Below are 27,728 nucleotides of genomic sequence, written 5' to 3'. Positions count from 1 at the left end.
TTACAGCAGTGTTTCAGTGGGATTAGGTCTAATCAAACGAAACAATGCGAGGAGTATGAACCCCCGCCCAGGTACAGAAGTTTCAAGCTTGTGTGAATATCCAAATACAGACAGAGAAATGAAGAGTAATATGAGAAAACAAATGCAACTCACCTTTTGATTTTGAATGACCGTTTGAAGGGGAGACAACCTGAGATACAGGAGTAGGAAAAGACACAGGTGATGCTTGAGTAACAATGGGTGATTTTGGTGAGACAGGAGGTGCCACGGAAATAGGTGACTTTGGTGTTAATGGTACATGTTTGATCACTGGCGATTTCGGGGCTGATCCAAATGGCGTATGCTTGACAGTTGGTGATTTGGGCACTGCTGGAATTGCTGTTGATTGTTTAACGATAGGAGATCTTGGCCCACTGTTGTTTGTTTGTTTTGCCACAGGAGCAGCCGCAGGGGGTTTAACTGGAAGTAGTTCTTCTGGTGGTGGAGGAAGCGGAAAATCATCGATATCACAAACGGGAACGAATGGTGGAGTAAATAATGGTGGACTGGAAGCAAGAGATTCCTCCGCTAAAAAAAAAAAAACATTTTAAAAATAATTACATGTATAAATTCTATAGATTTTAATGCTGTAGATATAGTATTTTTAATGCTGTAGATTGAGTATTTTTTACAGAGGTTACATGTATACTTTTTATATTTATCTTATATTTAGTCTGGTGGTTATGTTTATACTTTTTATATGAAAATTAATGCTTATTTTTATATGTGTTTTCTTACAACAAAATGTAACTAGCACCATAGAGCAGTAAACGTAGTACTGGTCATAGGCGATTTATAAATAAATCAATATCATGTACCCCATTCTATAATAGGCTATTCTAATAAAGATGATTACATGTAGCTACTTGTGGTGAGGTGTGGTCACATTAATCAACACAGTCAAGAGTCTAATGCCTTCACTATGGAGCTGAATCGTTGCCATATTAATAGGAAATATCATGGTTTAAATGGCAAAATTATCATAGTCAAAATGGCCATTTTCGAGATTTTTTCACTTGTAAATATTACAGAACACAAAATCACTATATTAGTATCAAAACAAAAGATGCTCGACAAATATTAACAATGTAAAAATCTGCTTATGTTTTACACTTTCTACTGTAAAATATAAGCAGATTTTTACATTGTTAATTTTTAATGATGCTGTTGTAACCAGAAGCTTTTTTTTTCTAAAGGTCACATGACTATCAGTGATGTAATCGATGTTAAAAGAGACACTTATTATATACAGCTACCAAACATACAACACATTGCTACAACAGCTCATCTACAAGTAATTCAAAAATTTAACAATGCAAAATGAAACGAAATAGGGTTTAACATCCTACTGTTCTGCTCTGACTGGGCTAATGAAGAGGGCATCGACCATACAGTGTGCTATGGCCTACTTTTATATCAGATTCCAACTGTCAAGGTTCATTTTATGTGAACACCAATCTGTACACAGGACCATTTTCATCCCATCCCAAGGACTAATTTCCAAAGCATGTCACTACATCCCCTGTAAATACGAACCTGTTTGATAAATATCTCCTAATTTATCTGTTTTGGTTTTCTTGAGTTGAATTCGACCCAACTCATTCCCACCATCGCCGCCACTGCCACTGCTCTCTTGTATAGATGACGGGATGCTACTTGAACCATTCAATATACCAGCTTTAAAATAGACAATGTACAGTAGAGTTACTTCCTTTTAATCTTCAAGGAAAACTGAATGAAATGGGGTTTATCATCCTACTGTTCTCCTAAGATGAGGAAAACTCAAGGCATTTTGTGTTTGTTATTGCTAAATTCATGGATTTTTAAAATAAAACAAAAATGCCCCGATACTTCCCTTTAAATCTTCAAAGAACACTGAATGAAATGGCGTTTAACGCCCTTCAGTTCTGCTCTGAGTGGGCTAATGAAGATGGGGAAAACTCAAGACATTATTTTATACATGATTTTCTCATGCAGGAATTTGAATTTGACATTTTGTTGTTTGTTATTGCTCAATTCATGGATTTTGATAATAAAACAAAAATGCCCCTACAACTTTTACTGATCACTAGAATTGTCAAGCCAAGAATGGGGTCAGCTCCAGGCAGTAATGCAAAAGGGACGAAAAACAACAGAGTTATTCCCCTTTAGTCTTCAGATCATCCACAAAAATTGCATATACATGTAACATTTTCTATAGAACAATAATAATCAACACACAACTTGGAATTTTTTAAATATGAATCCTGAAAATCTGCACACAGAGAAATGCTAATTTAAAATTTTATGTTATTTCGACAAATGTCATTTTACTTTTGTTTTATTTCATTTATAATGTTTCAAAATAATTACAAATTTAAAAACAATAATTTGTGGATTTTCTTGCTAATTTTCCTAAAATTACTGACCTGTTGATTGACTTCGTGTTTTCAGTTTAATCGTTCCAATTTCTTGTATTATTGCCGCATCCACACCCGAATTACTCCGGGACAACGACCCAGATCGTGACTTTTTCACAGCTTCTTCTCTACCAGCTGGCCTGGTTTGTCTTCCAGGGATCGTAGACACTGGAGGTGGGGGAGGGGGATTCACAGCTTGTCCAGCATGGAGTTCTGGTGGGGGTGGGGGTAACGGCGGAGAAGGACATCTCGTAGATTGAGCACCAGCTAGATAACGATCTTTAACTTGAAGTGGGGGTGGGGGAGCAGGGAAGTTTGGGGGAGGAGGAACACTCATTTGACAATCGACCGAAGCGGATCTTTGTTGAAATTTTTTCGGAAGTTTTGGAGATCCTACATTTTTACATTTACTTTTCTGCTCATTATAAGTATCTGATTGTCCGACTGAGCTGCGTCTTAAAACGGGACTGGTCTGAACCCCATTTGTCAGTTTTTTCACACTATTCCGTATTTGCATGTGCCTCGGAGACTGTTCATATTGTTGGGAGGCATCCTCATTATGGATATAGGAAGCATATGTATTTTCCGGAGAATAATAGAAACTATGCGGATCTGTAGCACCGTTTGTATAATCCTGTTCTGAATGTTTTTTCTGTTGCTGTAACAACGAAGCATTAGGCACATATGAGTATGGTTGATTGCTTGATGGGTGATGAGGATGTTTTTTAGCGGGTGATATTGGAGGACTTGGCGTTGAATAGTGAGAATCTTGATATAATCCCTGGCCCAGGTCCGGTTCTGATATAGATGATCCCTGAAAAATACAATAAAATTTTTTTTTAAAATTTAAAAATTTACAATTCAACAACTAATGATTCTGATATAGATAATCCCTGAAATATATTATAAATTTTTGTTAAAATTTACAATTCTCCATTTATTATTTTGATTAAAATTCCACATTTATTGTCTAGATCAGGGGAAGGTGGGCGGGGGGAGGGGTAGATGGGTGTCCATCAAATGGGCACAAAACCTGACCCAACTTTTCTAGAGTAAAATTTTGCGTAGTATTCAATTGTTTTTCGGACAACTAGTTTCATCATGTATAACAATCGTTGTTAAACTAAATCGGGGAGATTTCGATTTGACAGTTTTTACATATTTTTGAAACAAGTTTTGAAGTGTTTTGGTTCTGTTGTGCAAGATCTTTTTCGACGTGCCAAAGTGCTAAGAACACCTTAAGATAAGTTCTAAATGTCCCTACTGTTAATTAGAACAGGTTACACTTTAGTTTTTAAATTTTACGCTGAAATTTTATTGCTTTAAACCTTCCTATTGCAAAAACGGAAAACTTGGCCTTTTGACCTCCCTGGTCACAAAGAACAAAGGTGACATTTTTATTGAATGAGTGATTACTTTCGATCATTTTTGACATATTTTCATGACACAAGAATGGCTGCGTATTCACTTTCAGTGCATATGACCTCATCTGACCTTTGACCCTGAATATCCCAAAAACGTCCCAACAGCGGACGGATTACCGCTCGGAATCATATTCTACACAAAAATTTACTCTAGAAAAGTTGGGTCTGGTTTTGTGATGGCCCCCCCCCCTCCCCCTGCATTGAGCCTCCCGTCTATAACTATTACTGTAAAAACCATGGTATATCAATTCTTATATCAGTGTTCCCACCAAATATACCCCAACCCCAAGGTCACAAAATGATCTCCTGCTAATAGTTATAGACTTAAATCCTTTGGGTTTCGACAATTTTCCGACCTTGAGCTAAAGTTATGGCACTCTTTACCGTTATATCTCAAATCTTCACAATGTTTGGAAACTTTCAAATCAAAACTAAAATCTCATCTAGTGTGAATCATATTATAAATAGTGCACTATAAAATTAAAAAGCTAAACAAACCTGGGCCATGAGCATACTGTTTGGATGAAATGTGTGCAAATTATTTTTATCTATTATCATTAAAGATACATGTACATTATGTAAGATTTAGTTCAAAAATAGATAATGTAAAATGAATAATTTGGAAATTTCATTCAAATTACTCTATTGTGAGGGAAGATATTAGCCTTTGAAGGTTTGACAAGACGTGTGCAATAATTTCAACCCCCGTATGGGTTGTTCAAAGCTAAGTCTCGCTCCTCCATTTTTAGCTTAAATCAAAACATGGCTGAACTGTTCTAATCTATTTAATATCGGAGAAATCTGATGCCAGTTGATTATGGCCTGGATAAGTTAATCAATGTCTAATTAATAATTTAAAAAACATTTCAGGCCTAAAGAAAGACCTGCAATAGGCAGATTTAGCTCTTGCATAATGTATGTCTAAAGGAGGTCTATTAGAATGGACATTTCTAATCTTGATAAGGCTTTTAAAAATTTGAAATATGTAAACTAAAGAAAAATTCTGTAATTATTGTATTATGTATCTTCTTTGAGCGGCATTTAGCAATGGATACATGTAATAAACACAAAAACATAATATGGAACACAATTACTATTTTGATTAAAGTGACGTTTCGTTGAGGGTTCTCTTACGATGATGAATATAATATACAGAAGGTTTATATACATAGACAATTATCAACTAGAATAATCTATTGGGAAACCACTTAACCATTCTGAGTAAATAAAATAACAGATCAAATGGAAATTAATCGATTAAAACCATATACACAAAACAAGTAACAACTAATTAGCCAATAATGGACGGTTGGAAGTTGAAATAAGAGAAGGCTATAGCACATTGTCTTCATTACCCGACAGTCATTTCATTTCATGACAATTGGTATAGACACACAAGTTATTATAGACATCATTATAACTCTCTTGTGACATAAAACAAACTTTAGCCCTTTACACTCAATGTCTACCTCATACATAATAGATAACAACAACCATTCTCATATCGTACTAAAGAATGCTGAAAATGACATCATAAGGATGTTAGGATTGTTAATCAAATTCATCGTAGTGGAATTTTGACCTGAAAAAAATATTGAACCATCGATCATGAAGAGCTCTCAAGATTCAGAATCTATTTATACATTGTGAAGATGTCAAGTGACACCGAGGTTTAACATCCTACTGTTCTACACTGATTGGATTAATGAAGACGGGCATACACAATATGGCTTACTCTTGTTTTGAATTCCAACTATCTAGAGCTTCCTTTACATACATGGAAAGTTTTTTCGGCGTGGTTTCTCGTTGCCAGTGGTGTATGAAATGAAATGAATCGGGGGTTAATGTCTTACTGTTCCAGTGGTGTATGATGTAGGGCCTGACAATTGACAGCTGTCTAGTCGTTCATTTTACACACTGCCGTGCATGTAAAAGAACCCTTGATAGTTGGAATTTGAAATAAGAGAAGGCTGTAGTGTCGTTGTCTGGGCAAAATTTCCCTCATAGCACATAGTATACCTGTCTTCATTTTCCCGGTTCGTACACAAGTACATGTACAAACTAAACTTAGGCTGTCTGTCTACAGTTAAGTCCGCTTGAGAACAGACACTAAGCTAGCTGACCGACATTTTAAGTCCTAAATCGATGATTTTAGTCGAAAACACAAAGTAAACTTCGAGAATATTGTTATGGATTTATTCTGCTTCCATTTAATACAATTGAAAAAGTTTGTTTAGTCTTTGCGTGTATGACAGAGGTGAAACGGAGTAGAACCTGCTAATTACAAAAAAGTATACTAATTTTTAGATATGGCCGCCATTTAGGGCAGAGATCAATTCTCGAAGATCTATATTTCATTTTTTATACTTTCGATGACCTCTACTACATGAAGATCTGACAAGTTGTACTCGAAGGTCGTGTCAGGGGTCGTACAAGCGGCTTTTGACCCTATCATGTCAGACATTGATTAATCAATCAGCGTTGGAGTTTCTAGTAGTTTATCCACAGTCCTGTGCATGTCACGCCAAGAAGTCACGGTATCAGATTGTTTCATTGGCATATTTCTCACTTTTAACCAAAACGCTGGTAATATAACAACTCTTTGAGATCCTAGTGTAGTAAAGACAAGTAAAACGAAACTTTGAACTATACTAATGTCCAAAAGAAAGTATACACACTAAAAATATGATTAAGTTTTATTTTGATTAAAAACATTTGAAAAAACTTTACTGGGTTTGTCTCTTGCGTCCAAACTCAATATTTCTAAGCAAAACAAAAAAAAGCGAAACAGATTGACATTGTACCCAAATGCCGCATATGATGGAGAGAGAGAGATAGAGATGGGGTTTAACGTCCACTTGACACAAACTAGGTCATTTCGGGACTAACATATGGTTTTAATTTTTATTTCGATAATTCCCTTGCGTGTAGGGGTCTTTAGCAGTGGGAGAAAACCGGAGGGCCCGGGGAAAACCCACAAGGTTGGACAGGCGACCCTACTCCCTGTCATGTACAACTGGGGAATCGAAACCCCGCCAGTTGACTCAATGACAGACCGTATGATACAGCGCACGCGTGCTAACCATCCACCCCCCACCCCTCTGCATATGATGGAAAACAACTTTGGTTGATGCAGCATGAATGTATACTTTCTTTTGGACATTAGTATATAAAAAACGAAACGAAATACGATCTGTTTTTTAATCAGGTTGGTGTGTGTACACAGTCGGTTTAAAAAATGTGTTCTTTATTTGTGGCTGATCTGACCAAATAAATTTAAAAAGCCCATTCGTGGCTCATTTGACCAACTAAGTTTAAAAGCCTCTGTGATTATTGAATTATAGATTTAATCCACCTATCCTCTGTCTCGCGTTTCATGTTTTTACAATGTCTGACCTACGTTCATGAAACGCGAAATTAATGTCTTTAGTAAAATTGATTTGTCTGGAGGTCAACTGTCATGGTTCAACCACAAGATCTTCTAGACATAAAATACTTTCGTCAATATTTTACATCTTGTTCTGTGGATGCTAAACTCTCTAGCAATAGAGTTAATTATTGCTGGTATTGAAAGGTTTCAGACCAACAGATATTCGTAGACCAATATCAAGGTAGCTGAATCTTAAGTAAACAGATGAGCCGAGAGAGAGAGAGAGAGAGAGAGAGAGAGAGAGAGGGGGGGAGGGGTTTAACATCCAATCACTAGGTCATTTTGGGACTAACATATGGTTCAATGTTATTTCAATAATTTGCTTGCTCGTTAGGGGTCTTTAGCAGTAGGAGGAAGCTAGAGAAACCGGAGAAAACCCACGGGGTGGACAGGCGACCCTAATCCTTGTCACGTACCACCCGGGAATCGAAACCAGAGAGAGATAGAGACAGAGAGAGACAGAGAGAGATGGGTTTCATCATACACACAACACAAACTAGGTCCTTTCGGGACTAACATATAGTGCCATTTTTTTTCAATAATTTGCTTGTGTGTAGGGGTCTTAATTAGCAGGAGTAAACCAGGGGACCCAAAGAAAATCCACCCTGTTGGACAATTACATAGTTTCAGAAACATCTATTCATTTTTCCTAAGTCAAAAAACCCTAAAGAAAACCTAACCGAAGACCAGAATATGCCATGTAGTGTGCTATGAGGAAATTTCAAACCAAGATTTTATAATCCAAGTCGACAGAATAAACCCATTTATAATGTTTTAAAAAAAATAAAAATAAAGCTAATGTACAGAGTGGGCCAAGAAAATGTTACCCTTTCTTTTTTAAATGTGAATACTTTAATAATTTCTTTCAGCAAAATGTCATAGAAGCCTGAAGTTTTTATTGAATATTAATTCTCCTATATTTTATCACTATTTCTGAACATGGTTCAATAATTAATAACATGCTAAAATTCATGCACCCCTTCTCTGAATGGGTTAACATTTTTTTGGCCCACCCTGTATATGGAATGGATTTTCATGTCTTGTCAACAACATAACTAAGGTTATCTTGGGACTAACATTTGGTTGTTTTATGTTTATATGGTCGTGTGCAATGTTACTCTTCAAGAATTCTTTGACGTTGATCCCAATGTTTTCATGGATGGACAAGTTTTCTTCCCATTTTCCACACCAGACTCACCTTCTTTGTCAGTTTGCGGTGGGTCAGTGAGTAGGACGTTGGCGTGCTAATCTCAAGGTCCTGAGAAATAAGAATATGCTATAGTGCCGCTGTCCGAACAAAATTGCCCTCATAGCACACTATATGATGTATGCCCGACTTCTTTAGCCCAGTCAGTACCGAAAAGTAGGACTTTAAACCCCATTTCATTTTATATCCTTGTCAGTCCCTTATATGCTCACAGGTAACTCAGCTTGAAAAATCTCAATATCCGTCTTGCCTGTGATCAAATTCAAACACAAGAGATACTAGTCGAGAGTCTAACACAGAAACCATTTCCATTCAACCCTTCATTTTACAAACACCATTATCATTCTATAATTCTATAGCATACAAATTACACAAACCTATAGCCCTAGCATAACAATGGCTGACTTTCGACTCCTTTTATTGTGGGGAATTACCAACAGGATTGACTTATATTTAAATAAGTCGAAGAGATGGAATAAACCGGTGTGGGAGATAATATCGCAAGGCATTTGATATTATGTCAAACCCCTAGAGATAGCGGACTGATTCCACATAAAGCCTCATACACGTCCTACAATCATTGATTTTCTGTTTGTCAATTTCTGCATGTCGATTTGGCGAAAATATCCTCATTCAAATTTATAACATAGTACAAAGTTCAACAGAAATAGATAGCTTTGAGAGGTAGAAACAGATGGGAAGGAGAGGGGTAGAGACAGAGGGGATGGAGAGGCAAAGAGAGAGCAGGGTGGGAGTAAGAGAAAGAAGAAAGATAGAGATGGAGGGAGAGAGAGAGAGTGGGGTGGGAGAGAGAGTGAGTGCGGGGAGAAGAGAGTTGGGAGAGAGAGAGAGGGGGTTGAAGATTGCAAATGGGGAAGAGAGAGAGAGAGAGTGGGGTGGAAGAGAGAGTGGGTTGGAAGAGGGATGGGGGAGGGGTGAGAGGAGATCGGGAGAGAGAAAATTATGGGGAGAGAAAGACAAAAATTATGTCATTTTTAGACTAACACAATACAATTTTATTCAATAACCTGCACAACACAAGCAGGTTTTTTTAAGCACATGGGGGGGGGGGGGGAACTTGGAACATGGAGAAAACCAAGGTTAGAGAGAGAGAGAGATAGAAATGGGGTTTAAATTGCACTTGACACAAGCTAGGTAATTTGGGGACTAACATATGGTGGAATGTTATTTCAATAATTGGTTTGCACATAGGGGTCTTTAGTTGTCAGAGGAAACCGATGAACACAGAGAAAACCCACAAGGATGGACAGGCAACCCTACTCCTTGTCACGTACACACTGGGAATTGAAGCAGGGTTAGGATCTACATGGTTGAAATCAGAAAATAGCAACTGTGATGCTGTACTTATCTGATCATCTCTATCTTTTTCATGGAATGGGACTAGGAAGAAGAAATCTAATCTTTAGCAGAATTTTTCTAAATAAATGAGTTCTTTTAGCAAAGATTAGCAAAAATATAAAGTCAAAGTTCTGCCAGACATTTCATGTTATTTCTCCTGTATACAGAAATCTGGTTGTAATGCTGAGTGTAACGTTGGCTCCCGGAGGTCCTGGGTGTTCGATCACGGTTTTGGCCGAGAAAATTTCACTGAATTTTGGCTGAGAAACTTTCACTGAATTTTCCAGTCTGGTTACCCCTTGTCAGTGGTGCAGGCCGAAGGGTCTGGCAAGGAATGGTATCTAATCATTCAGTTGAAATGATAAACCAAGGTCCCATGTGCTCCTTTGGCAAAATATCAGAGCACACTGCATGGCGTATGCCTTTATTAATTAGCCCAATTGGTTCAGAAAAGTACAACACAAAACCCTATTTCATTTCTTACAAATATGGTACATGTCTATCAACCCCGTCTGGACCCTGTTCCCTATTAATTAGCCTGATTGGTTCAGAAAAGTACAACACAAAACCCTTATTTCATTTCTTACAAATACGGTAAATGTCCATCAACCCTGTCTTGACCCTGTTCCTTGCCAGGCCCTCCATTCTGCAACACTGACAAGGGGAAACCACCCTGGAAAATCCCAAGGATGTCCTGGTTATTGAGTCAGCCATCGCCAGCTGTCCTAGCAAACTTCCCCTTATACAGACATAATCCAACTGGATATATATGTTTATAAAATAAAGTGTATAAATTATACATGTCAGAATAATTGTTCAATAAATCATCATTAACCATGATTATATATCATCCATCTTAATCTATATTATCAAATACTGTATAATAATACCTATTGTGTATATATATAAAGGTTGATAAGGTCATTACTGTATTAAATCAGTAGTGAATAAACAGAGAGAGAGAGAGAGAGAGAGAGAGAGAGAGATGGGGTTTAACGTCTACTTGACACAAACCAGGTCATTTCTGGACTAACATATGGTTCAATTTTATTTCAATAATTCGCTTGTCAGGTACAACTGCTGGATCAAAACCATGCCAGTTGACTAAATGACAGACCTTATGATACAGCGCGCGTGTTTACCATTTGGCCATCCCCCCCCCCCCCCTGTGAATAAAAAGAAAATTATATTGGGATCAGTTGTGCAGGCAGAGTGGGAGCTACATGGGAGGCTGGAGAATTCCCATAAAGATATTTTCCCACAAAAGTATTTATCTGTGGTTATTTCCAATAAAAGTATGGCAATTTTGGTATATATGGAAAATAGAGGGACCCAATCTTACTAGAAAAATACTGGATTCCATGAAAAACACCTATGGAGTGCGCACAGGACAAAAATAAGAGGGTGTCAATAATTGTCTGTCTCTCTCCGTTTTTTCGTCCCATCCGAATGACTATACATTGCCCCTTGCCAGGCCCACGGTCCTACACCACTGACAAGGAGGAACAACGCCGGAAGATCCTGATGAACTTTCTCGGCAAATGAGCCAACGTGGCTCCTGTATTACAAATCCACCTGCTTGATTTCCAAATGAGACATGTTTGTTTACATGCACAGCAATATGTACATAGTTGGACATTGTTATTTTGTCCCATCAGAACTATGCCTTGTCCCATCAGAACTACTAGGCATATTTTTCTTGTCACTCTGCTGGCGTCATCACTGACAAATGAAGGTTGTGTTCGCTTATCTGAACCTGGGACATTACTACTGGCAGAAAAACATAGCATACACCAATTCCTTAACGTGTGGATGAATATGCGAAATGAAATGGGGTTTAACGTCCTCATGAGCCATGCACTGGGCAATATGGAAAAGTTTTTGCACAGACAACGGCCGACTCTTATTTCGAATTCTAATTGTCATGGGTTCTTTTACTTGCACGTCGATGTGTACATGGGTTTTTCATCCCATCCTAACAACAAGACACTATTCCTTGTCAGGCCCTCCCCAGCCAACACCAAGAGCGAACCAGAGACCTGGTTAGTGAGCCAGCATCTTATTCACTGATCCACTGTGACTCCCTTGGGTGAATGACCTCAGACATGTTGTATTGGAATATTTCCATAATGTGAAAATCATTTATAGTGTTGTGGTTAATGTTACCATTCATTTACATATAGCTATATCTATAACTGAATATTTTGTATCTTGTCTAGAGACTGATATATCATTATTAGGCCATATAAAAAAAGATATTCTGTTTCTCAGACACTATAAATGCGGCCACACAATCCCCTTGTATCAGGGACGTGGTGACCCATGATTTTGCATGAGGAATAAGGTCATATAAAAAAGATATTCTGTTTCTCATATACTATACATTCGGCCACACAACCCCCTCGTATCAGGGGTGTGATGACCCATGATTTTGCATGAGGAATAAGATCCCATCCAGGCTCCAAAAAACAATATTTATATGTGTGTGTGGGGGAGGTGGTGTTGTGGCAGTCCCTCCCAGTGCCACCGGGTAATATTGAGCTGTGTGGAACATGCTAGAGTCAATTTTTAGTATATCTGACCCATGGTAAATGTCTGACAATGGTTGAGCACTATGTTGAAAATTATGATCATAATGTTCCAAACCACATTGAAACCGCTTGATGTTTTGCCATTTCCGAGGGGCGCAAAAAACTCAAGGGGGGGGGGGGGACAAAAACTCAAAACCGTGACGTAAGGCTTGTCATTGCATTCCTCTCACTTAGCCCCTGGCTTGTCTCGATGTGAAACCTGCCTTATACAGAAACAACATTATAGTTAGGTCTCAGTATCTGTCAAGGTTATTATTTGATGTTGAAAATGGAGATGACCTGTGGCACTACCTCAGCAATACATGAATGGTAATAAATCATTTATATCAAGGACTCTACAGATTCCAGATTCCGGCAGTCACATGCTACTTCAATACTGGGAATCCTAGCCTACTTCAATACTGGAAGTCCTCGTCTACTTCAATACGGGTGAGCAGGATAGGAATATTGGATTATTTGATCGATATATAGACATAAGAACATAACAAATAAACATCATTACCGTTTTTGTTATAGCTCAAATGGTTGCTATTTCTTTCATATTAAATACAAGAGAACAGCGCTACATACAAAACAAAACTGATAAGACAAACCTGCGGACAAGACAAGACAAACTACATATTGCAAGACGTAAACAACAAATATCAAAACAAGTGAATAGACCTGTGGGCCAGTCGTAAGCATCCACTGTGCTGTACAATCTCAGGCCTGCAATGATACAGGCTTTACTCAAAATGAAAAAAAAGGCTTCTGAACTGACAAGAAAAGTGTATCGAGACTTGAAAATCATGCAAATACTTGGACTGAACCCAGGACCGCCTGTTTAGTGAGCCAAGCACCATGCTCACTGAACCAAGCACCAAACTCACTGAGCCAAGCATCAAACTCACTGAGCCAAGCACCAAACTCACTGAGCCAAGCATCATATACTCACTGAGCCAAGCACCAAACTCACTGAGCCAAATACCATACTCACTAAGCCAAGCACCAAACTCACAGAGCCAAGCACAATATACTCACTGAGTAAAAGACAATATACTCATTGAGCCCATCACAATATACTCACTGAGCCAAGCACCATACTCACTGAGCCAAGCACCAAACTCATCGAGCTGAGCATCAAACTCACTGAGCCAAGTATCAAACTCACTGAGCCATTGCTGCTCCATCAATACTAATGGGAGAAACACCATTCACATGATATTTAAACATTGATTTTGTTTCCATTCTATGCCACGGTGAAATAGTCCATTTGATATTAATCTCTCTCTCAGACTGAACAATGGAGATGAGTCGAATATTACATCAAAGAGAAGCCATTTATAACAACACACAGAAACCAGCCGGCATAATTAACAACTGATTGCTTTGTTGATCAACTTGAAACTAATCCTTTAATCAGGATGTGATTCAATCATCATAATGCGATTATCGCAAACATTAAAATCTTTCTAAACTACCACAACCCAGTATAATCATTCGATCTGTTCATATTACTAGTTCAAAATTCTAGTCAGAATTAAGTTTATACACAGACTCCATGGTTGGGGAAACAAAATGAAATGTGGTTTAACATAAACTATAATATATACTTATAGTTTAACATCTTACTATTTTGCACTGACTGGGCTAAAAAAGACGGGCCTACACCATACAGTGTGCTATGAGGAAAATTTTGCCCAGACAGCGGCACTACGGCCTACTCTTATTTTGAATTACAACTGTCAAGGGTTCTTTTACATGCACTGTTTTCTGTCCCATTTTCAAATGGCTAGAAACTGTCATTGTCAGGACTTCTGTGCTCCACTACTGACATAGGGAAACCATTCCGGAAAATCCTGATGAATTTTGTCTGCCAACACGGAACCTCCGGGTTAGCGTACCCTACGTCTGACTCACTGAGTCTATGAGGATCCCAGTCAATGAAACAATAATAATTTTCGAACAATATTTAGCAATTGAACTTGAAATACACAGGACCACATTCTATGGAATACAAATACTGATTATTACGGAGTAATTTTTTGATTAAGGTTCTGTAGTCTTAACTCTCAGGGAAGCTGTAACTAGTGATATTCTGAGATTAGTTGAGAATAAAGGTGAGAGAGAGAGAGAGAAATGGGGTTTAACGTCCACTCGACACAAACTAGGTCATTTCGGGACTAACATATGGTTTAATTTTATTTCAATAATTTGCTTGTGTGTAGGGGTCTTTAGCAATGGGAGGAAACCGGAGGACCTGGAGAAAACCCACAAGGTTGGACAGACGACCCTGCTCCTTGTCAGGAGAGAATAAAGGTATGTGCCCTCTCGATAAGTGAGAATATGGTGATTGAATGACAATATGTTGGCAGACCACAGCAACTAGCAATCCTTGTATTATGTCTCAATGAAGACCAGTTTGCAATGCCACTTAGAAAGCATACAGTTATCAAATCAACTCTAAATTATGTAATAATTTGGTTTTTTCATCAGTTTAATTGTGTCTGTGTTAAAGGGTAGTGGGGGTGGTGGTAGTGGTGTGTTTACATGTATGTCTCTGCCTTTTGTATATCTCTTTGTATATCCATTTCTCTCTCAGACTCCTCTTGATCTCTCTTCTCTCCTCCCTCTTTCTTTCTCTCTCTTCTCTCCTCCCTCTTTCTTTCTCTCTCTTCTCCCTCTCTCTTGCCCCCTCTGCATCTTTCTCTGTCTCTCTCCCTCTCTCTATCCCTTCTTCCTCTCTCTCCTTTCAGTTCAATCTTACATGTAAATACATGTAAACTGAAGTTTCCTCGACATCAAACATACATTATGCGGTTTCCAATACATTATGCCAGAGCCAAATCTGCTTATTGCAGGTCTTTCTATAGGCCTGAAATGTTATCTAATTTATAATTAGACATTAATTAACTTATCCAGACCATAATCAACTCTTGATGCCATCGCTAGCCCCCCCCCCCCCCCCCCCCCCCCCGATATATTTAGCGGATTGGAATACATTTTTTTTAAAGAAAATGAAACGTAAAAATGGATAATCGAGACTTTTTTTTTTTGTCGCACTGACTTTAAAAATGATGATCGAGGCTAGTCTAAAATTCAAAAGCTAATATCTCGGTTCAGAGTGGAGCAATTTGACTGAAATTTTCAGCATATTCTATTTATGTTATATATTTTTTAACTATTATAGCGAGCACTGCCAACTCTTTATCTAATCTCCCATAATACCCCTTTAAACATCAACGACAAGAAGACAGATTCTGTTATTTATCCTAAATCATGAGATTGATTTATTCTATGTACAATAAATAAATGCCTATCTGACCCACGTCTAATCCCAGCAATACACTCCCACCATAGTTATTTCCTTCACAATATATAAAATTGTATCTGACCCTTGTCTCATCCCAATAATACACTCCCACCACGACATCAAACCATGTTCGATGAGAAATCATTTCCTGTAATAGTAGTCCTTACATCTAATTACAGCATCCATCTAGTGTGTAGTGATATTCACAGCTAATAATATTATTATCTCTTATACTACTTTCTAAAACTGATTCGAATATATACAACAGTCAGGGATGTCTCTTGTAAGATTGCGGATAATTGGTCAATCTTGTCTGGAGAAGGATTCCTGCTTATGCTACGTGCACTATTCTCTAAAACTGATTCGACATACACGTAAACAATAGTCAGATATGTCTACATGAACATCTCTTGTAAAGTTCAAGATAATTGGTCAATATAGTCTGGAGAGGTATTTCGTTTTAAGTATACTACGTGTACTATTCTCTAAAACTGATTTCTCGTACTTGTAAACAATGGTTGGAGATGTCGACATGTACATCTCTTGTAACTGAAATGAAATTAGATGGGGTTTAATGTCCTATTGTTCTGCACTGACTGGGCTAATGAAGATGGGCATATACGCCATACCTTGTGCTATGAGAGAGAGAGAGAGAGAGAGAGAGAGAGAGAGAGAGAGAGAGAAATGGGGTTTAACGTCCACTCGACACAAACTAGATCATTTCGAGACTAACATATGGTTTGATTTTATTTCAATAAATTGCTGGCGTGTAGGGGTCTTTAGCAGTGGGAGGAAACCGGAGGACCCGGAGAAAACCCACGAGGTTGGACAGGCGACCCTACTCTTGTCACGTACAACCGGGGAATCGAAACCACACCAGTTGACTCAATGACAGACTTTATGGTACAGCGAAAGTGCTTGTAATCGACAAATAACGCCGTTCTTTTTTCTAAAACTGTTATATTTTTGTGTATCCTAAAAGTAGTTATCTTTAACTTTTCATATAGTTATATATATAATACAGCTATTGCGGAAAATACCCAATTTTACAAGGCTTAAAGTTCCTGAGCGTGATTTAAGCGATATAGGAATCAGCAAACTACAGCAAAGTTTAATATCTGAAAGGACTATCAGTTAAAAATGTTTCAGTCCCGTCCAGTATTTACTTCAACCAGAACCAATAATCAATAAATATTCAAAGAAAAATATGCACATATTCCAGCCATATATCAAATTTTACTTACGTAGACATACGTTACAAGGAACTGTCGTGACAATAATCAATCAGAACAGCAGTCACACATATCTATATATGGAGCGAAACATATTTACTGATATAATCCTTGAGCGGCATTTAGCAATTAATTTTACATGCATGGGTGGACCTTCGTTTTCGTCCAATCCAAAAAAGTACATGCTTGATATGTTCTCCGTCCTGCATCAAGACTGAGAAATCTCAGCCCACACTGGGATTAAACCGGGACATCTGTTGGTTAGTGAAATGCACATCTCCTGCATACATAATGTTTAAACTTCCGTAACCATATAAAATGTTAAACTTACCATGTCAATTCAACCAGCATGTTTATAAAAGGGTTTATTGCCTACACTTCTGCACCAACAGGGATTAAATGGGGTTTAACGACCGGGCTAATGCAGTCAGATAACCCCCATAAACGCAACGTTCAGACTTCCGTAACCATACACAATGTTAAACTCACCATGTTAATTCAACGACCATGTCTAGAGGATTGTCTCTTTTCATAACAAATAATATATTCCTCTTCCTCCATTGATACAAATAACTTCATTATTCCCCACAAGATTTCATCATTCGACTCAGAACTAAAACTTCTACGACAATTCCATTTTCAACGTCAAGTTAACTTCAAAACATCCAAGTTATATCCATTTTATGGTCCATAAATCCGCCGAACATAATCTCACACCTACCATCTCAATTCTATTCCTCAAACATCTCTATATCCTTAACCCAGCAGACGGTCAACCTTCAAGCATTGCAGATCAATAACCCAACTACGATATTTTAACGTTAAAACCCAGCGACGAGTCAACGTTAAAATGGTTGTCCCTTTATAACAAATTACATCTTTCTATACACATCTAGTTGTCTTAAAAGTACTGGTAAATCAATACTACTTGTTGCTACTAATAGTGCCATATTAATCAAGACTATCAATTTCCTTACACCAATTAAATGTCATAGACAGCATAAAATGAAAATAATGAAATGAAATGAAATTAGGTTCATATGTCCTACTTTTCTGCACGTACCTGGACAATGAAACAGAAGACAATTTTTATGGGAAACAATCACTCGTTTTATTCTAAAAACATAAGTATCCTCTTATTGTCATCAAGTATTTTCTGTTAATGTTTTTCTAATCGCTAAATGCCACCTAACGATCAGGACAATGAAAACCAACATATGCTATGTAGTGCTGTTCATGTCAATGAGGGAAATTTTGTTCCAACAGCAGCATGTGGGTTAAAACCTGGAGCATCTTGAGGAACCAACACCAGAATCGATCCGGGAACCTTCTTGTTAGTGAGCCAGGGAGTCACGGTGGCTCAGTGAGTAAGTGGTTGGCTTGCTTTTCTGGAGATTCCTTGTTCGATCTCTGCGTTGGCCAAGAAAGTACATCAGGATTTTCCAGCGTGGGTCCTACTCATCAGTGGTGCAGGATGGAGGGTCTGGCAAGGGACAATTGTTAACATACAGTGTTGTTTGAATGGACCTTAAACCAAGGTTTTGTGTACACATTGTTGTACACATAAAAGAACCCTTGGCCATTGGAATTCAGTATAAGACTAGGCCATAGTGCTGCTGTCCTGGCAAAATTCACCCCATAGCACACTATATGGCACATGCCCATCTTCATTAACCCAGTTGCAGCAGAACAGTAGAACATTAAACCCCATTTTATTTCATATCTGTTAGTGAGCCAGTGCCATACTGATGAACATGGCAGGATTCAAACCTCACTCAAACAAAGACACACTTTTGTTTTTAAAATAACAAAACTGTCAATAGATCCCACTTTCCCCACTTCTAAAATTGGCCCTGCTGACGAGCCACTTTGGTTCCTAATGTAATATGCTAACTGAAATTTGAAGCAGATGATTTCAATAATCTACAGGGGAATTCAATGAGTTTAAATTATTTTACAAATCTGAATATCTAGATTTATTCCTGCTGGATCATTCACATAGCAGTTCATAATATCATATTTTCTGTACATATAGGACTCTAAGTCAAATCTTTAAGTTAGGCCACATTTTTTTAAAAGAATATTCAATTCAGACTATTCCCAGAGGCAAAGTTTTAACTGAGGAATTCCTGAAGATGATTCTATTACTGAGCTATTAACTAAACTGTTTCTTCCATTATCACCATTATTCTTAAATGTCACCTGGATAACCTCAGGATTATTTCCCAGGGCATAAGAGAAATATTGAAATAAAAATTGTACCATATGTTAGTTCCAAAAACTTAGTTTTAGACCCAATAAGTGAATAATTTGGTTTAATTCACAATAACTTAGTTTTATTCCCAACAAGTTGGTGTTGAGTGGTGGTACGCCCCCCTCCCCCTAACACCCCATCCCCAAAACCCCACCCCCACCCATCCTTTAGTTTTATTCACAATAACTTAGTTTCAGACCCAATAATTTACTTTTAGACCCAATAAAACTTAGTTTAGACCCAATAAAACTTAGTTTTAGACCCAATAACTTAGTTTATTCACAGTAACTAGTTTTAGTCACAATAACGTAGTCTTATTCAAAATAACTTAGTTTTAGATCCAATAACTTAGTTTTAGTCACAATAACTTTGCTTTATTCAGAATAACTTAGTTTTATTCACAATAACGTAGCTTTGTTCACAATAACGTAGCTTTGTTTACACTAACTTTAATCACAATAACTTAGTTTTTTTCACAATAACTTAGTTTTATTCACAATAACGTAATTTTTTTCACAATAACTTAGTTTTTATCACAACAAGTTCATGTTGAGAGGTGGTAACACTCCCCCCTCTTCCCTCCAAATCCCTCCCCTCTCCCTCCTGTCTCTCTGGGTTCATTTTTTTTGTGGGTATATGAATATTTTTCTCTATTTTTCAAAGAGTATTCTCTCAACGTTTTCAAGCAAGTACAAAAATTTCATTCTCATTTCCATAAAACTATCTCTCTAGTCATCTGAGCGCTTGAAAACTCAGACAAAAAGTCAATAAAAATCCAATTTTTCAATCGATTTTAAGCGAAATTAAACCAACATTCCGAGCTAATATGGAACCGTTTGTTTATCTAATAATGCCATCTGTTTATTGTTCAAGGAATTTTTATCAATCATAATAAAATTTATGATCTGGCGAATGTTTTTTTCTTGGATTTTCAAAAGGAAATGAAATATTATTTATAAGTTCTTGTCAAGATGTAACAAGCAGGGAATAAAGAGTAACACTATATAGGTATTTTATTCTCTAATAATTGTCAAGAAATTTATATCAGTCGTAATAATACATTTATGATCTGGAGAACACATTTTTTTTCTAAGAATATTAATAGAACACATTTTTACCTAAGAATATTGATAGAACACATTTTTTTCTAAGAATATTAATAGAACACATTTTTTTACTAAGAATATTGATAGAACACATTTTTTTTCTCAAGAATATCGATTGAACACATTTTTAAAAGCAAATCATTTATTATTTATAACTTCATCTCAAGAAAATATGGTTATTTTGAGACTAAAATTACAAGAAGAGTAGAATTCAGCCAGGGCAGCTATATTGTATTCTATTTTCTATGGTTGAATTTGTATGCAGAGGAGAATTTGGCCAGGTCAGCAACTGGTATTGCAACACTAGGTATTTTAACTGCTAAGGTTGAGTTTGTATTAACAAGAGGATTTGGCCGTGGCAGCTATGTTGTATTCCAAACACTAGGTATTTTAACTTCTGTGGTTGAGTTTGTATGCAGAAGAGAATTTGGCCAAGGCAGCAAACAATATTGTAACAACAGTGATTATATTATTTATATCTTCTATGGTTGGGTTTGTATGGACGACAGACCGACAGACAGTGGTAATGAATGAGAGATCATGTACTCACCCTACTTGAAGTACCGGTACTGTTTGACAGACGGGTATCAGGTGATCGAGGTGGTAATACAGGTGGTATTCTCTCCAAAGACTGAAAAAATATTCAATATTCTGCTTTGGTAATTATGAAAGACAATGGGGTTTAACGTCCTAATGTTCTGCTTTGACGGATAGTGACAACAATATGGTAGGTGTGTATGGCACTGGCTCATTAACCAGAATTTCATCCTGGTGTTTAATGAGAAAGTTCCTGCTTTTAAGCGGGAGACACAATAGGCGAATCAAGTGCCTCCGAAATTCGACTAGTGTGTCCAGAGTCACGATGCCGAATTTGTATTCGCACGAATGATTCGCTCGAATTAAATGTGTTTGATATATCAGGCTGAATTTTCATTCGCCGCGTTTATATTCACTGAATTGCAGCTGAATGAATTTGACTGCAATTTGGCACCGATTGATTCGGGCAGAAATTTGCCTAGTGTGTCTGCCGCTTTAGAATCAAATGATTAGGACTACACGTTATATATCATAAGGCGAAATGAAATGAAATGACACAGGGTTTAACATTTTATTTTTCTCCTCCTTACAAGCTAATGAAGACAGGATTTTATTACGGCAGGAGCCTTATAATTGCATATTATACTAGATGAGTATTGCTCTGGCTAACTAACCAGGATTCAATATCCCAGTATTGGCCGAGCAAGTTTCAGTCCTGTGAATACCAACTGTAGCATGTTAAAGATCTCCTGACAGCTTCAGAGACAGAGAGAGAAAGCATCCACTCGACACAAACTAGGTCATTTTGGGACTAACATACAGATCAAATTTATTTCAATAATTCGCTTGTGTACATGGTCTATAACACTGGAGAAAACCCACGAGGTTGGACAGGCGATGCTACTCCTTTTCACATTCAAGCATGGAATCGAAAGCATGCCACTCATTGACAGACCTTGTAATTTCATGGTAAAGTCAGCTTAAAATCAATATACTGTATATGTAGCTGTGGTAGCACTGACAGGGCAAATCATCCCTCATAGCACAATGCATGGAGTATGCCCATCTTTATTTGCTGGGTTTTAACATTCTACTGTTCTGCTCCTAAACTGGGCTAATGAAGACGGGTATATGCCTTACAGTGTGCAATGAGGGAAATTTTGCCCGGGCAGCGGCACTACAGCCTACTCTTGTATCGAATTCCAACTGCCAAGGGATCTTTTACGTGCACGCCAATGTGTACAAGGCCCTCCGTCCTGCATCGCTCACAAGGGGAACCCACGCCGGAAAATGAAAAAACAGATGATAACCCTCATTTCATTTTAATTCACTGTAAAGCTATGGTTGGTGTTCACTGATTACATTTTCATGCAACACAGTAATACATTTGTATGTATTACTGGGATATGTTTTCACTGTTGGCAACAAGGTTCTCATTTTTGTCATATCAAACCGACTTGGGGTGAAATTGAAATTTAACCCTTAAACACAAAAAATCCAGTTAATTTTATATTTTTTAAAGGTGAACAAAAACTATCCTAAAAACATATATCTATAGCTATTCTGAAGTACGTCTCAAACTGTCCGACTAGCAAAATTTTTGAAGTAAAAGCCCTGATTGAGAAGCATGCTTATCATGTACAACACTCTATTGAAATCCTACTGTAAGAACATGTCAATATAAATCTGCCTCAGGCAACTGCCAGCTTCAGATCTGATCCAGAGCTAATATTGTCAGAATAGTGACTACAATAGACTATATTACGGCCCAAAGCTGAACAGGAAATGACATCTTTTTCTCATCCCTTTCATTAATCATGAATGAAACGTACGGTACGATTAACATGCTTTTCCTTGGATGCATCTGGTACCATACAGGTATATGGTAATTACAAATAATTTTAGGTTGATTTTCAATGGAAGGAGATATTTCTATGGTGCTCACACAAATATATGAATATTGAAATTCAAATAGTTTTTTGGCATTATCCAAACAGATTTTTTAGTATGTCAATTAAAACTTGGCAGTTGGAATTCGACATGTAGCACACTGTATGGCACTGGCCTGTCTTCATTAGCCCAGTTGCATCAGAACAGCAGAACATTAAAACCTCATGGACACTGGTGTTCATTAGTTCTTATATAAATTGTTGATCTAATAAATTCTTATATAAATTGTTGATATAATAAATGGAATGATTGGGTTTTTTAAAGTTGGGATGAGTTGTCTTCTAACTTGGGATGAGTTGTCTTTTGACTTGGGATGAGCTGTCTTCTAACTTGGGATGAGTTGTCTTTTATTGGGATGAGTTGTCTGGGATGAGTTGTCTTTGGGATGAGTTGTCAGGTATTCTCCAGTTGGGATGAGTTGTCTTCTAACTTGGGATGAGTTGTCTTTTGACTTGGGATGAGCTGTCTTCTAACTTGGGATGAGTTGTCTTTTATTGGGATGAGTTGTCTGGGATGAGTTGTCTTTGGGATGAGTTGTCAGGTATTCTCCAGTTGGAGCAGAACAGTAGGACGTTAAACCCCAAATCTCTGAAGAAAACGAGATATGGACTCCCTTGAGTCCAATGAAATTACCTATTCTATTCTATTCATTTTTAAGGTTGACAAGACAAGGGCAATAACACTAAACATGTTTTCAAAACATAAGAGTAAGGGCAATAACTCAACAATTAACATATGATGACAGCTGGTATAAAACCAGGGATATATTAATGAAAATATAAATAAAAATATTTCAAGGATGCAAACTTTTAATTGGCTATAAAGAATTAAAATCTCACAACAAATTTGAGCTCCTGACAAATGATAAACCTGCATCCTTAAAATATTTTAGTTCAAAGATGTCTTAACACGTACAAATGTATCTCAAAACATTGTATTCACGAGGAAATAGCCCAAGATATAAAAAATCTGTTCTAGAAGTCATGTAACTTGGTTTGAGGGAGGACCCATTTTCAAAATGTATTTGTTAATTAGTGTCCATTTGCCATATATACATGTATTGAAGCCTAAGTAAATTCTTGGATTATCGTCTGCCAACTTCTTTTTTCAGTGTTTAATTGCAGAGTCTTTTGTACGTTTAACTCCCTCAATGTTCCCAAAACCGCCTAACCATTCAATCAAGAAATAACAAGCGCTCCTAAAGCGGTGGACACACTAGCCGAATGATTCGGCCGAATCAATCGGCGTCAAAATTCGCCTAGTGTGTCCACTGTCATTCGGCCGAATGATTCGCCCGAATCAAACAAGTTTGATATATTCGGCCGAATAGAATATTTATTCGGCCGAATTATATTTGCCTGGTGTGTCCGCTTCGCCGAAGCATTCGGCCGAATGTAGAATTCATTAACCAATCACCACTCACATCGAGAAGTCACGTGATAGTTTGAAGACATAGACGCCGCCATGTTTAATCACGTGACATGAAAGGTGATGCAATCGACTGGTGAATCGGGCGAAGCATTCGGCTAGTGTGTCCACCCATTCCGCCGTATAAAATTCGGCGCCAATTGATTCAGCCGACAATTCGGCCGAATGATTCGGCTTGTGTGTCCACTGCTTAAGTCAAGCTGGCAGGCAATAAGCCGTCGGGTGGCCAGTTAGTGATACCCTAACACTTTTGCCCAGTGCTTACCTCATGGGTGTTTTTCAAGGAATCTGGTATTTTTCTATTAAGATTGTGCATCTATATATAGATGATCTATATATTACTGTCCATATATACCAAATTTGCCATACTTTTATTGGAAATAACTACCCTATAAATACTTTCGTGAGAATATATCTTTAAGATTTCTGGAATACGGCCCTTGATTAAAATGTTGGTTTATAAACTTTATAAAATCTCACCCTATTGTTACTGCTATGTCTCATGTCTTCGTACATCATCGTGCTGTACATCTCCCGTGGCGACGGGGGAAAGTTTCTTGCGGAATCCATCTCGTTCGTGTAGACACGATGTTGATTCATATCAGCATTCTGCAGTGATGTCACTATGCTAGGTTCCTCATACTCATGACATAAATCTGCAAAAAAAACAAATAAAAGGGAACTTAATTACTTAAACATCAATATAGCGATGGCATCGAGAGTTGATTAGGGTTAATTAATATCTAATTAATAATTTAGATAACATTTCGGGTCTAAAGAAAGACCTGTAATAGGCAGATTTACCTCTTGCATTATATATGATTAAACATCAATAATTTTTAATACAAGGAATCTTCTAATAAGTGGGCATTCTACGGTTGTAATACGGGGAATCTTCTAATAAGTGGGCATTCTATGGTTGGAATGGCACCATGTAATACAATTGAACTTATACCTTATGCATGTCACAATTCTATGGAATACAATTACTGCTTATTACTGAGCGACATTTCAACTAGACTTCTCTAGTCATTATCAAGAAATGCTCAGAAATAAGCAGTAATTGTACATGTATTCCAGTAAATGACTAAATGCCACTGAAACAATTAAACTTATACCTTGTAAAGATTTTATCATATCTCAACAGGTCTTTCTGTGTGCAAGTTTTGTTGACTTCCTGGTCTAGAATCGAGGAAAAGCGTTTAAATCTAATTTTACTACCAGGTTTAGGTGAATATTTATGATTTTGAGGAGGAAGGATATGAAAGTTATGCGGTTGGTTAGTTTGAAATGTAGTGTGGACAGTTGCATAATTTACTTGTACATGTATGTTACTTTCAATTTGTATCTTAAGATCCCATGGAACATTTGAGCATGAAATTGCCACGTATTGCTAAATCTGGTAGAAAGTTTTCAGTCCAATAAAAATTTGTGAAAAAGTTAGAGCCTGTCAAAGAGACGAGAATTAACATTATAAACAATGGTGTAATTAGTGATGTACTGTGGCTAATACATCATTAAATCGTAATAAAACTAATCACTTAATTAAAGACCATAAACCAATCAATATACAGTTTAAACAAATGGACAGAGGCATGGTGACAATAGTCCTGGAGTAGTGAGTCAACATATTCTAATTAGTATTTTAAAATAAACTAAATAGAATGGACACAAATGGTCAAAAGATTTAATTTTGATTAATTAATTTAATAAATCTTTTGATCTACATTAAATCCAATGGTCATTTTTTTAAGTTCACATATATTAACTTATGTTTAGTAAAATAGTATTCCATGTAAAACCAATCACTATTATTAATTCCAGTGGTCATTTATGTTGGTTCTATTCAGTACAGTTTCAGTTCATTATAATCTCAAATTAATCTGGTGGGCAACAATGTATATAGTCGTTCGGATGGGACAAAGAAATATGATCTCGTGTACATTCGATATAAGAGTAGGCGATAGTGCCACTGTTTGAGCATAATTTCCCTCAAAGCCCACTTTATGGCGTATGCCCGTCTTCATTAGCCCAGTCCGAGCAGAACAGTAGGAAGTAGTTAAACTCCATAATTTTTACCACTCCCCCACCTAATATGAATCTCCAAATATAGAGAGTAACACCCCCACCCCCTTAACTATACCTCTCCACATAACAAACATAGAGCGTGCTGGCCCCACCCCCTCAATACACCTCTCCACATAACATCATAGAGAATGCTGCCCCCACTCCCTCACTACACCTCTTCACATAAACATGGAGAGTGCTGAATCCCCCACCCCCTCACTACACCTCACCACATAACAAACATGGAGAGTGCTGCCCCCCACCCCCTCAATACACCTCACTACACCTCTCCAGATAACAAATGCAGAGAGGCCCCCCCCACCCACTACACCGTTTGATAAACAAATCACCATCTCCTCATCACCCAACACGGATCAATACTAGGAAACATTGATTTAAGTAATTTATATTAACAAACAAAGACCATCTGTTGAATATTTATATAGTAACAGATGTCTGATGTGGTCGTCTGTAAAACCCTTATTATAGATCTATTATACTAGGGGTCAGTGATAACATCATTCAAATCAATCAAACATCGATCATGGTTCAGTGATTATTCAGATACATGTACACTAGACCCTATCTCCCTGGTGTGAGCGTATGTAACTCTCTCAACTCTGTAGGTTTACTCCGGGTACTCCGGTTTCCTCCTACAGATAAAATAAACCCATGAACAACAACAACAACGTATCTACCAATCTAAAATCCTAATAGAGAGAGAGAATAGGGTTTAACCTCCACTCAACAAATAAACTAGTTCATTTTGGGACTAACATGATGCATGTTCAATAATTTGCTTCAGCATTGAAGACACCAGACCCCATTAGACATTAGGCAGCCAGTCCTCCACTGAACACAAACTATGGATCAATTTTATTACAATAATTTGCTTGCTTTGGGGCCTTTAAATCTGGAGAAAACCCATGAGGTTAGACAGGCGACGCTCCTCTTTGTCATGTACCAGTGGGGGATCTACACCACATAACTCCACTATTATTTTGACGTAAATAAATTCAATTCTGAAATCATTTGAACAACCCTCAAGTGTGCTTGATGACTTAGATCATAAGGTCTGTCATTATGATCTAAGTCATCAAGCACACTTGAGGGTTGTTCAAATGATTTCAGAATTGAATTTATTTACGTCAAAATAATAAAATATGATTTGATCAGTGTTATTTTGATTAGTCATTGTAGAAGCACTTTAAGATTAAAATTGTCCAATAAAAGGTAAGATACTGATTCCTGATCAGCAACTCTAATGGACGAATGAAGTACGATACTATAAAATAGACATACCAAAAGTAAAGTTTCTTGGCTTGATGTTCTTATGAAATTCATCAGGATCAGAAACTTTCAACATCTGGCTCATTTACAATTTCATACAACACGTTTCTAAAATTATTCTGC

At 37.3% G+C, this 27,728-nt stretch overlaps 1 protein-coding gene across 2 annotated transcripts in view; it reads right to left on the bottom strand.

Annotated features, from left to right (window-relative positions):
* LOC126808889 (uncharacterized) overlaps positions 1-27,728 on the bottom strand; it is a 95,772-nt gene that overhangs the window by 27,076 nt on the left and 40,968 nt on the right. For both annotated transcript variants that reach the window (XM_050533935.2, XM_050533936.2), the window contains 5 exons: positions 24,729-24,904; positions 20,884-20,964; positions 2,448-3,252; positions 1,576-1,716; positions 154-567 (listed from right to left, as the gene is read on the bottom strand). In XM_050533935.2, coding sequence (XP_050389892.2) covers positions 154-567; positions 1,576-1,716; positions 2,448-3,252; positions 20,884-20,964; positions 24,729-24,904 — 1,617 coding nt within the window. The remainder of the gene's footprint in view (positions 1-153; positions 568-1,575; positions 1,717-2,447; positions 3,253-20,883; positions 20,965-24,728; positions 24,905-27,728) is intronic.

Source organism: Patella vulgata, chromosome 1 (genome assembly GCF_932274485.2).
Source record: "Patella vulgata chromosome 1, xgPatVulg1.2, whole genome shotgun sequence".
NCBI classification, from domain to species: domain Eukaryota; kingdom Metazoa; phylum Mollusca; class Gastropoda; family Patellidae; genus Patella; species Patella vulgata.
The sequence above is the reverse complement of the archived record's forward strand: the minus strand, read 5'-3'. Positions and strand labels throughout refer to the sequence as shown.